The sequence below is a fragment of the Leucopleurus acutus genome, assembly GCF_964270905.1.
Source record: "Leucopleurus acutus genome assembly, chromosome: 1".
Classification (NCBI taxonomy): Eukaryota; Metazoa; Chordata; class Mammalia; order Artiodactyla; family Delphinidae; genus Leucopleurus; species Leucopleurus acutus.
The window spans coordinates 43,335,231-43,347,942 of NC_139142.1; the positions used below are offsets into that span (position 1 = coordinate 43,335,231).

The window sequence follows — 12,712 nt, forward strand, 5'->3', positions numbered from 1 at the left end:
AATAACTCATTTGTATATGCTTATTTTCTAGTTGTTTTTCTTTAAGTAACAATAGTGGAACGTCATATGAGGAAATCCCAGCTGAGGGGAAAATAGACAAATATCAAGTGAATTTAAAATGCCAGTGAATATGAGTAGGGACAGTAACCCAGTTGTTGGGGCTTTCTGGGTTGTTAATGCCTCATACAGAATTCCTCCCTTTAAAAGGGAATTGGTGGGACTTCCCTGGTAGTCCAGTGGTTAAGACTTCGCCTTCTAATGCGGGGGGTGCAGGTTTGATCCCTGGTTGGAGCTAAAGATCCCACATGGCTCTGGGCCAAAAAACCAAAACATAGAAGCAATATTATAGCAAGTTCAATAAAGACTTTAAAAAAAATGGTCCACATCAAAAAATAAATTAAAAAATTTAAAAAACGGGGTGGGGGAATTGGTTGTTCAATGTGAATTTCCTCAGTGAGAACCAGAGACCCCATCTGGATTGCCCAAATTCAGTTTTGTTACATGGCATGCTTCCTACTATCAGTACTCTCTCACCTCTGGCTTTGTCTTTCCCTCCCCTCCCTCCCTCCCCCTGCTTCCTTCCTTTTTTTTCTGACAATATTTAGTATAGAGGGTTCCTATGTACCCCAAAAACCAGTTTCCCCTTTTATTAACATCTTAAATTACTATGGTACATTTGTCACAAATAATGAACCTCATCATTGGTTTTTATCTTTCAGATTTTCAGAAGTTAAATCCAAAATTGCAAGTAAGTGGGGTTCTATTTATTTAACTGTTTTGGATAGGTAATCAAACTACTTGTATAAAAAAAAAGAAAATAGTAAAAGAAGAGAGTGGGAACAATGTCATCCTCCTACCCCATCCCTGAGTTTGATTCCTCTTCCTTGAAACAATTGTTATCAATTTCTTGAGTATTCTTCCAGAATATTCTATGGATATACAAGCATAAGACATAGATCATGTATATAATGTGTAGAATTTAGTTCTGCTGTCCGCATTTATTTTAAAATAATTGGTGGCATGCTATACAAATAGCTTCCATACCTTGTGTTCTTAGCATACTATACAAATAGCTTCCATACCTTGTGTTTTTAATTTAACAATGTATCTTGGGGATTGTTTTTGTATTCATACATACAGACCTAATGTAGGTTCTCTTTTTTTAAAGCTAGCTCGTAATGACCATTTCGGTACCTATTTAACTTCTTACATGATAGCTTGATTCTTGATCTTTGGATTGTATTTTAAGCAGATCATTCTGAATTTCTTTAAAAGCTGCTATATTTACAGGCTCCCGTGGTAGTCTAAGTCACTGTTTTGGGAAGTCATTGAAGTTCAGAGACCACCTGTTTTCCCAAAAGTGTACCGTAATAGCCTCAAGAATGTAGTGAATCAAATACCACATGTTGTCTTAAGGTGTACCTTGGTATTAAATCTGCCATTGTTTGTAGTAAAGGCATCTGAACTCTAGTAAAGTGTTTTATAATTCTGCTCACCCTTTCCATAAATTCAGGTTTAAGATTTTTCCTGTCTCTTGCTATCACAAATGACATCCAGAAGGCTTTTCCCAGGCCGCTGCTTTTTTTTTTTAACATCTTTATTGGAGTATAATTGCTTTACAATGGTGTGTTAAGTTTCTGCTTTATAACAAAGTGAATCAGCTATACATATACACATATCCCCATATCTCTTGCCTATTGCGTCTCCTTCCCACCCTCCCTATCCCACCCCTCTAGGTGGTCACAGAGGACTGAACTTATCTCCCTGTGCTATGCAGCTGCTTCCCACTAGCTATCTGTTTTACATTTGGTACTGTATATATGTCAGTGTTACTCTCTCACTTCATCCCAGCTTAACCTTGCCCCTCCCCATGTCCTCAAGTCCATTCTCTATGCCTGTGTCTTTATTCCTGTCCTGCCCCTAGGTTCATCAGAACCATTTTTTTTTTTTTTTTTTAGATTCCACAGATACGTGTTAGTATACAGTATTTGTTTTTCTCTTTCAGACTTAATTCACTCTGTATGACTGACTCTAGGTCCATCCACCTCACTACAAATAACTCAATTTCGTTTCTTTTTATGGCTGAGTAATATTCCATTGTATATATGTGCCACATCTTTATCCACTCATCTCTTGATGGACACTTAGGTTGCTTCCATGTCCTGGCTATTGTAAACAGAGCTGCAATGAACACTGTGGTACATGACTCTTTGAATTATGGTTTTCTCAGGGTATATGCCCAGTAGTAGGATTGCTGGGTAGTATGGTAGTTCTATTTTTAGTTTTTTAAGGAACCTCCATATTGTTCTCCATAGTGGCTGTACCAATTCACATTCCCACCAGCAGTGCAAGAGGATTCCCTTTTTTCCACACCCTCTCCAGCATTTATTGTTTGTAGATTTTTTGATGCTGGCCATTCTGACTGGTGTGAGGTGATACCTCATTGTAGTTTTGATTTGCATTTCTCTAATGATTAGTGATGTTGAGCATCCTTTCATGTGTTTGTTGGCAATCTGTGTATCCTCTTTGGAGAAATGTCTATTTGGGTCTTCTACCCATTTTTGGATTGGGTTGTTTGTTTTTTTGATATTGAGCTGCTTGTAAATTTTGGAGATGAATCCTTTGTCAGTTGCTTCATTTGCAAATATTTTCTCCCATTCTGAGGGTTGTCTTTTTGTCTTGTTTATGGTTTCCTTTGTTGTGCAAAAGCTTTTAAGTTTCATTAGGTCCCATTTGTTTATTTTTGTTTTTATTTCCATTTCTCTAGGAGGTGGGTCAAAAAGGATCTTGCTGTGATTTATGTCATAGAGTGTTCTGCCTATGTTTTCCTCTAAGAGTTTTATAGTGTCTGGCCTTACATTTAGGTGTTGAGTCCAGTTTGAGTTTATTTTTGTGTATGGTGTTAGGGAGTGTTCTAATCTCATACTTTTACATGTAGCTGTCCAGTTTTCCCAGCACCACTTATTGAAGAGGCTGTCCTTTCTCCACTGTACATTCCTGCCACCTTTATCAAAAATAAGGTGACCATATGTGCGTGGGTTTATCTCTGGGCTGTCTATCCTGTTCCATTGATCTATATTTCTGTTTTTGTGCCAGTACCATACCGCCTTGATTACTGTAGCTTTGTAGCATAGTCTGAAGACTGGGAGCCTGATTCCTCCAGCTCTGTTTTTCTTTCTCAAGATTGCTTTTGCTATTCGGGGTCTTTTGTGTTTCCATACAAATTGTGAAATTTTTTGTTCTAGTTCTGTGAAAAATGCCATTGGTAGTTTGATAGGGATTGCATTGAATCTGTAGATTGCTTTGGGTAGTATAGTCATTTTCACATTGTTGATTCTTCCAATCCAAGAACATGGTATATCTCTCCAGTTGTTTGTATCATCTTTAATTTCTTTCATCAGTGTCTTATAGTTTTCTGCATACAGGTCTTTTGTCTCCCTAGGTAGGTTTATTCCTAGGTATTTTATTCTTTTTGTTGCATTGGTAAATGGATATGTTTCCTTAATTTCTCTTTTAGATTTTTCATCATTAGTGTATAGGAATGCGAGAGATTTCTGTGCATTAATTTTGTATCCTGCTACTTTACCAAATTCATTGATTAGCTCTAGTAGTTTTCTGGTAACATCTTTAGGATTCTCTATGTATAGTATCATGTCATCTGCAAACGGTGACAGCTTTACTTCTTCTTTTCTGATTTGGAATCCTTTTATTTCTTTTTCTTCTCTGATTGCTCTGGCTAAAACTTCCAAAACTGTTGAATAATAGTGGTGGGTGTGGACAACCTTGTCTTGTTCCTGATCTTAGAGGAAATGGTTTCAGTTTTTCACCATTGAGAACGATATTGCCAGCCAGCTGCTCTTTTACATAGCAGTGATAAATGGCAGTCACACTGTAGGAGCTCACCTGTTTTACCAGTTGGGAAGATTTTTTGGTTTAAAATACATATTTATATACCACAGTATATTGTCGGGTTTTGATCCACTACTTATAATCTCATATAGTTTTTGCAATTCTTTTAAAAGAAAGCTAGATTCCTAGTCATTATCTTTATAAAGAAACCATATACTCATAAATAACTTGGATACTTTGTCTCATTGTAGCTGAATGACTTTCTATTTTTAGGTAAATACCATGACTTAGAATGCCAACTGATACAGGAGTTTACTGGTGCTCAACGAAGAGGTGAAATCTCCAGAATGAGAGAAGTAGCAGCTGTTTTACTCCATTTTAAGGTAAATAGTAAAAGTTTAAAATGCAGATTAGTCTTAAAGAGTACAGAGGTTATATGAATTCTATATATTATAGTCTCTGTTTTTCCCCAGTTGTATGAGTCAGTGATAATTTTCATTATTTGGAATAATTTGAATGTACATTTGTATCTTTCTCCAGAAATGATATTAAATTTTAGGTAATATTATTTAAATAAGGATCTTATATTCAATAATATTAATATTTTATCACTGAATTTTTATGTAGTTTGACATAGAAAATCATATTGTCTGCCTTCTGGGTATTTAATGTATTTTTTTTTTTTCAGTCAAACATTTGATGAAATAATTCAAAAGCAAGAAGGATTGACCTTAAGTTTGGAATATAGGAACCAGAGTAGCTATTACTGTTGGCCATTTATTGAGGCATAGACATAGCTTTATTACATATAATACCTCTTTTATTGACATTGTTGTTATTATTGTTATAATTGAACCAAAAGAGTGATATGTATTTCTTTCTTTTTCCTAGGGTTATTCCCATTGTGTTGATGTTTATATAAAGCAGTGCCAGGAGGTAACATAACAGTACACTTTATTGTATTTTATTTTATGCTAATTTGTATTTTTAAAAAGCATTTTAAAATTATATATTCAATGTAAATTTCCTCTGCTGTTTAGGGTGCTTACTTGAGAAATGATATATTTGAAGACGCAGCAATACTCTGTCAACGGGTGAACAAACAAGTTGGAGATATCTTTAGTAATCCAGAAACAGTACTGGCTAAACTTATTCAAAATGTATTTGAAATCAAACTACAGGTAATTTTAAACAATGACTAAGTACTTAAGGCAATATGTGATTTTTTTCCTCTATGTTTTAAAAGTTTTTAAAATTTAGTTTGTATAATATCCTTAGGCATAGTAATCCACTTATTAAGTGTAGGAGAAAGGAATGACAGTGTCATGCTTTAAAAAAAAAAAATGTTTTGTTGTTTACTAAGAAAAAAGGTGCTAATCACTCAGTGTCATCAGAGGATGTGTTTGAAATTACATATGTATCAGGTTGTGTGGTAGGTTAGCCTCAGTTTTAATTTTTATTGGTTTCTTACCTTAACCAATAGATGGCATTTTGAAACTGAACAGGAATTACAAGCTCAATCTGTAGACTTTTTTATAATATGGTACTAAGATTAAAAGAAAACAGGAATTTCATTTACAACCTTGACTTCCATAGCTCTGTACTTTAAGGCAACATTTCCTAAACTATGTTTACCAATGGATTGAGCAACATTAAATAAGTGTTGTCTTTACAACACAATTCAGGACTTTTAATAGCCTTTAAAGATACTAATATGTATTGTGATTCTCTAGAAGTGGAGATGTAATGTACAGCATTTCCCAATTTTACAGTAGTGTCTCAAAGGACACTAGTGTTACTTAGACTACAGTTTGGGAAAAGCTGCTTTAAGGAATTGACCATATTGATATAGCTTCAGGTTTTGTTTTTTGGGATTTTTTTTTTTTTTCCCCAATGTACCCATGAGGCAGGATAGGCAGATTTCAAAAGACAAGGTATTTGAGATTCTTAATGCTTATTCCCAACACTGATAAGATGTATGAGTAAATATGAGAAGCAGTAAAAATTAAAAACCTATTTTTTTTTATATTGGTCTCTTTTCTATGCATTGCCTTTTCCACTGGATTTTAAGTTAGAACAGTTCAAGAATATGGAGTAATTCTAGAGAAAAAAATATTGACTATATAATTTAATATTTACTTAATTGACAGAATGTTGACTTTTTGTTTTAGAGCTTTGTGAAAGACCAGTTAGAAGAATGTAGGAAGTCCGATGCAGAGCAGTATCTCAAAAGTCTCTACGATTTATATACAAGGTATATTTTTAATTATTAGAAAATAGTAATATCTCACATTTTCTTTTTTTCAAATAGAAAATGGGGAAATATTCAGGTATTTTTGAATAACAGTTTGTCAGATAGCAATATACCTTTTAGCATTAAATACTCGTCTGTATAGACTAGTATTGTACAAGAGCAGCATTCTTAGCATGTTAACTTAAGGAATTGGATATTATGCTTTATATTAATGTACTTTAATGAAATATAAAAACCTTGTTTAAGACTTGAGAATTTTGTTTCTGATTTTAATTGTAAGCTAGTTCATTATTGTTTAATTCTTTTCTTTAAGAACTAGTATTATTACATTTATCTGCAGTTAAAACTTTAAAAGTTGAGAAAGGGAGTGACAAACTCTCTTGTAAATTTTTTTATTTTATTTTTATTTATTTTTGGCTGTGTTGGGTCTTTGTTGCTGCGTGCAGGCTTTCTCTAGTTGCGGCGAACGGGGGCTGTTCTTTGTTGTGGTGCCCGGGCTTCTTGTTGCAGTGGCTTCTCTTGTTGTGGAGCACGGGCTCTAGAGCGCAGGCTCAGTAGTTGTGGTGCATGGGCTTATTTGCTTTGCGGCATGTGGGATCTTTCCGGACCAGGGCTCAAACGCGTGTCCCCTGCATTGGCAGGCGGATTCTTAACCACTGCGCCAGCAGGGAAGCCCCCAGAGTGACAAACTCTTATATGACAATTTCAGACTTAAGTCTGGTGTGAAAATTTGTCTTGTGCTTTTGTAAATGGCAGTGTTATACTTTGTAGAAGCTTCATGTGGAGTTTTTTTTCAACTCTATTGCTTTTCTTTATTGTCATCGCTTTGAGAAGAGGGTTTTCAAAAGTAACTATAATCAGGAAGTCCATCTCAGCAACAGCACTATTGTGAGCCTATCTTCAACAGTGAGAAACAGAAAATTAGAGGAAAGTCCAGGGACAAAGACTAAAGAGAATGAACAGCGCATAGACTTCTCAATATTTTGGCTTGGGTACCATGTCATGAATGTGGCATACTTGAAGCCATTCTGCCACTGTTGCCATTTCTAGTCTGGTTGGTTGCCTTAGTTTCCTCTCCTGAGTCATCTCTAGGAGTTTATGGTAGTTTTCAAAACCATGATGTTGTTTGTAATATTCATTCTACTTAATATATATAACCCTGTACAGTCGCTGTCTGCATCCTGAGTAACTTCCCAGGGTTTAAGAAACGGTGGTGTAACATAAGTTATTAAAAAGTCATGTTATAAAAATATGTATTTCTTAAATATTGTTACTATACCTACAATATACATTAATCTTTTTTCTCCCTTTTGCATGAAAAGAACCACAAATCTTTCCAGCAAGTTGATGGAGTTTAACTTAGGTACTGATAAACAGACTTTCTTGTCTAAGCTTATCAAGTCCATTTTCATTTCCTATTTGGAGAACTATATTGAAGTGGAGACTGGATATTTGAAAAGCAGAAGTGCTATGATCCTACAGCGCTATTATGATTCAAAAAACCATCAAAAGAGATCGATTGGCACAGGAGGGTAAGTGTTTTTGTTAAATGTTATAGTTAAAACTAAAGATATTAAAAGCTATTATATTTGGACAAACTTGTGAAATATTGATAGTCATTAGAATTTTCTGTGAAGAATTTTTTTAATTCAGTTTGTTTACACCATTCATCAAATCCTGTCCTTCAAGCCACATGTTGAAATGTTCCTACATAACATTATTAAAATGTAAAGCAGAATGCTAGTACCGTAAAGAGTTCCTCCCTCGCGCCCTTCCTGCCTGCCTTCCTTCCTTCCTTTTTTTAGACTGAGTAAATTATTCCAGGTTATTGACTAGGAAGCACATTGTTTTATTGCTGCTATTGCAGGTGTGGTTAAAAAAAAAATGCAGATCACAATTTTGTACCCTGAGATTTTTCATGACTTGGGCATAAAATTATTTAAGTAATACATTAAAACGTGAATGTACTTACCTACTAGAATAAAATTAAATGATTTGCTGTAAGAATTGGTGGCAACTCAGTTATCTAGATCTCAACTATCTGGAATTGCGTTGATTTTTGGATGAATCAGAATGACTTCTGTGGAGCCATATAATCAGAGTTGACAGTTCACATAATGCACACCCAAATCATTTTCTTGTTTCCCAGTTTGTCATATATTAAATAATGATCATGGAGAGATTATAATTAGGAATAAGAAGTGACATCTCAAAGGCAGTAGCAAGTAAAAGAGAAAACCTAAAAAACAATCATAAGAATTTTTTGAAAAATTAGTTCACAGTCTGGAGCTATATATTCTAGGACCAAAAAATAAAGTAATTTTCTAAAGATACTATCATGTAATAAAAGTTCTTAATGACCCTCAGTCATTGAGAAAAGCTAAATTATGTTTAATAATAATGAAATGTACAATATGTTTAAAGGGTTAATATGTTTAAAAATCTTTAAAATTTTAAAGTTTGTTTTAAGCAGGACCATTTAGTTATCTGGAATATTAACTTATTTGGAAAAGCCCACTTCCCACGGAAACCAGACAAGGAGTTTTGGGCTACTGAGTCAGAATTGTAGAGTTGAAAGAGACTTTAGAGATAATAACTCCAAATCTACTCATTTTTCAGACGAACATCTTCTGTTTAGAGATTAATGCTTGCTTCACTTTACAGAACTACTTACTGAAATTAGAAGTTTTAGGTTTCCTGGCTGTTGGTCTATTTTTCTTTCTTCTTTCTTTTTCTTAGTTCATGTATACTAAGTTTGAGAGTATTTGAAATTGAAATCTATGTATAGTAGTGTTCTTTTTTCATTTGTTGGTATTATGCACTAGTATTCAAGATTTGAAAGAGAGAATTAGACAGCGTACCAACTTACCACTGGGACCAAGTATCGATACTCATGGAGAGACTTTCCTATCCCAAGAAGTGGTGGTTAATCTTTTACAAGAAACCAAGCAAGCCTTTGAAAGATGTCATAGGGTAAGAGTAATTGTAAATTTATTTTATTTGTATATAGTTGTGTATTTTAATTTTTCTCTGGTTAGGAACAAATGTTTATTGTAATAAAAAAATAGGATTTTTGCTTGGGGAACAGAATTATTTTTAAGTTATTTAGAAGTATATTTTAACATAATTTTAAAGTTGAGCGTGTCAGATTTTCTTTAGTGAGATATTAAATCAAGATATGAAAGGGAAAGTTAGACCTATCTTATAAAGATATAGAGCATTAGGGAGAGAAGGACGTTTAAGAACACAGATATCAAAGGAAAGGAAAAGTTGACTCCATTAAAATTTAGAATTTCTGGGCTTCCCTGGTGGCGCAGTGGTTGAGAGTCCGCCTGCTGATGCAGGGGACACGGGTTCGTGTCCCAGTCCGGGAAGATCCCACATGCCGCGGAGCGGCTGGGCCTGTGAGCCATGGCCGCTGAGCCTGCGCGTCTGGAGCCTGTGCTCCGCAACAGGAGAGGCCACAACAGCGAGAGGCCCACTTACCGCAAAAAAATTAGAATTTTTTCCACAAACTTACTTTAACAAAGTAACAAATTAGTCACAGCCTCTGAGAAGGTATTTGCAACCAATATGACTAGCAGAAGATTTTTTTTTTTTAAATGTTGAGCCTTCTTTTAATTTTTAATTTTTATTTTTGGCTGTGTTGGGTCTTCGTTTCTGTGCGAGGGCTTACTCTAGTTGTGGCAAGCGGGGGCCACTCTTCATCGCTGTGCGCAGGCCTCTCACTGTCGTGGCCTCTCTTGTTGCAGAGCACAGGCTCCAGACGCGCAGGCTAAGTAGTTGTAGCTCACGGCCCTAGTTGCTCCGCGGCAAGTGGGATTCTCCCAGACCAGGGCAGGAACCCGTGTACCCTGCATTAGCAGGCAGATTCTCAACCACTGCACCACCAGGGAAGCCCACTAGCAGAAGATTTATAAAACAAATATTAGTGGTTAATAATTGTATACCACATACTATGTTCCAGGCACTATTCCAAGCAGTTTAGGTATGTTATTAACTCATTTAATCATTGTAACATTTCTGTGAGGTTATTATTCCTGTTTTACAGAGGAAGAAACTGAGGTACATACTTCTTAAGTATGAAGTTGAGAGTTGAGGCGGTCTTAATTTTTTATTTGTACTGATGTATATTGTCTATATACTTATATTGATAGATAGTAAATCAATATAAATTATACATATAAATATAAATCAATAGAAAACAAGTCAAAGGCTACACATAAATACAGAAAATATAAATTATCAATAAGATATTCAGTCTCACTAGTGGGGAAATGAAACTTAAAACAGGGAAAATACTGTCATTCTCAATAGGTTGGCAAAAATTAAGAAGTCTGTTGATACTAAGTATTGGTAAGGGTGTGGAGCAGTAGAAGTTCTCATACACTGCCAATGGAAGTAAAAATTGGTATACTTTGGAGAGTAATTTGTTAATTCCTTAGAGAAATTTGTAGGTGCACGTGACACGTCTAACATCATAAGCTATGTTGTTTGTTGTGGTGAAAAATTAGAAACAAAGTGTGCTGTAAAGAGGATTGATAAACTAACATTGTTCATATACTAGAAAACTATATACCAATTTAAATGACTAAACTAGAGTTACATGTATCATCAGCATGAATAAATCTCAAAAATGCAATGTTTAGTGAAAAGAGCAAAATGGGGAAAAGATATATTCAGTATACCACAACATAAAATTTTAAAAAGTAAAACTATACTTTATATTATTCAGGAGCATACATAAGCATGGGTGTGATAAACAACTTCAGAGTAGTGGTTGCCTTGGGAGGAATACCCAAGGGACGTTATCTATATGTATAATGTTGGACAACTCCTGCCCCCCAAAAGGAAGAAAATCTGAAGTACATTTGGAGAAATGTTAAGATACGACACATCTGGGTAGGTGATGGGTATATTTGGTACAGTAATATCTGTACTTTTCTGAATACTGGAAATATATTAAAATGTTTCTAAAGCATCGGATCATCAAACATGAAGCCTTTAACATATTTATTTGAATCACAGCAACTAGGTCTAAATCATGACCTTCTGTCTGGAAAGTCATGAGATTGAAAATTAGTTTAATTCATTGCAGTCTTATCCAACAAACATTATTTTGTGTTTACTTTGTACCATCTGCCATGTTAGGCATTGAGGTTATAAATACAAGACATTTACATTACTTTTGAATAGTGTGGAGAAAAGAGGTAGACATATAAAGAATTAGTGCAAGGTAGGTAAACACTGCTGGGACCAAAGAGGAAACAACCAGCTCTGCCTGGTTAAGGAATTGAGAAAGAGTATCAGGAAAGATTTTAAAACGGAGGAAACATTTGAGATCTGGATCTTGAAAGCTAAATAGGATATCTTCAAGAGGATGATTCTGGCAGGCTGTTTCAGGAATAGAGAAAATTACATACACAGAGACATACAGATATCAATCACGCAGTATGAAATGCTTGAACTAAAAAAGGATATGGGGAGAGTAATAAGTCAGGAGGTTGAAAATGTAGACAAAAACTCTTTGTATGCCATACTTAGAAATTTGGACTTGACCTTGTTAGGTGATGATGGAAACTTTAAAGGATATTAAAAAGAGCAGTGTAAAGAGCAGATTGGTGTTTTTTTCCTTTCTTTTTAAAAAACTTAGTAACTTTGAGATATAATTGACATTCAATAAGCTGCATGTATTTGAACTGTACAATTTGATAACTTTGGTAAATTATGTGTACATTTGTGAAACTGTAACACAGTCAAGATAATGAACAGATCCATCACCTTCCAAAAGTTTCCTTCTGCCCTTTTAAAATCTCCCTTTCGCCTCTATTTCTGTCCTTGGGCAACTGCTGATCTGCTTCACTGTAGATTAGTTTTCAAAAAGAAGGGGATGCTTCAGTACTGAGTCTTGAAAGCTAAATAGGATTTTTCAAGAAATTGATTAATTTTCTAGAATTTTTAATAAATGGGGTTATAGTATATTATAGTGTATACATGTGTTTCTGGATTCTTTAACTCAGCATAAATATTTTGAAATTCATTCATTTGTGTGTATTAATTAGTATGTTCTTCTATTGCTGAGTAGTATTTTATTTAATGAATATGCCACAATTTGTTTATCCATTTACCTATTGATGGCAGTTTAGATTGGCTCCAGTGTTTGACTATTACAAATGAAGTTGCTGTGAATATTCATGCATATGTCTTTATGCAGACATATGCTTTCATTTCTCCTGAGTAGCTATATGATGTGATATGGTAATTCTTTTTACGAAACTGCCAAACTGTTTTTCAAAGTTGTTTCGTTTGACATTCTTACCAGCAGTATATGAGAGAGTTGCATTTGTTCCACATGATTTCCAACATTTGGTATGATCAGTCTTTATTTTAGAGTCTAATAAGGTATGTAATGATACCTTATTATGGTTTTAGTTGGCATTTTCCTAATGACTAAAGATGAGCATCTTTTCTTGCGTTTATTTGCCATTCATGTATATTATTTGGTGTATTTTGCGTGCGTTTTTTAAAATTGGGTTGTCTGTTTTCTTATTTTTTGACAGTTGTATATCTAGTTAAAATTCATTTATTCGATATATGATTTACAAATGT

The 12,712-nt window shown here is 34.5% G+C and overlaps 1 protein-coding gene across 1 annotated transcript in view; it reads left to right on the top strand.

The window, feature by feature from the left end:
* Nucleotides 1-12,712, top strand: part of EXOC5 (exocyst complex component 5) — a 49,176-nt gene that overhangs the window by 17,788 nt on the left and 18,676 nt on the right. Inside the window, exons 6-12 of the mRNA XM_082852270.1 lie at nucleotides 720-748; nucleotides 4,123-4,232; nucleotides 4,741-4,785; nucleotides 4,890-5,030; nucleotides 6,021-6,103; nucleotides 7,426-7,635; nucleotides 8,929-9,076. Coding sequence (XP_082708396.1) covers nucleotides 720-748; nucleotides 4,123-4,232; nucleotides 4,741-4,785; nucleotides 4,890-5,030; nucleotides 6,021-6,103; nucleotides 7,426-7,635; nucleotides 8,929-9,076 — 766 coding nt within the window. The remainder of the gene's footprint in view (nucleotides 1-719; nucleotides 749-4,122; nucleotides 4,233-4,740; nucleotides 4,786-4,889; nucleotides 5,031-6,020; nucleotides 6,104-7,425; nucleotides 7,636-8,928; nucleotides 9,077-12,712) is intronic.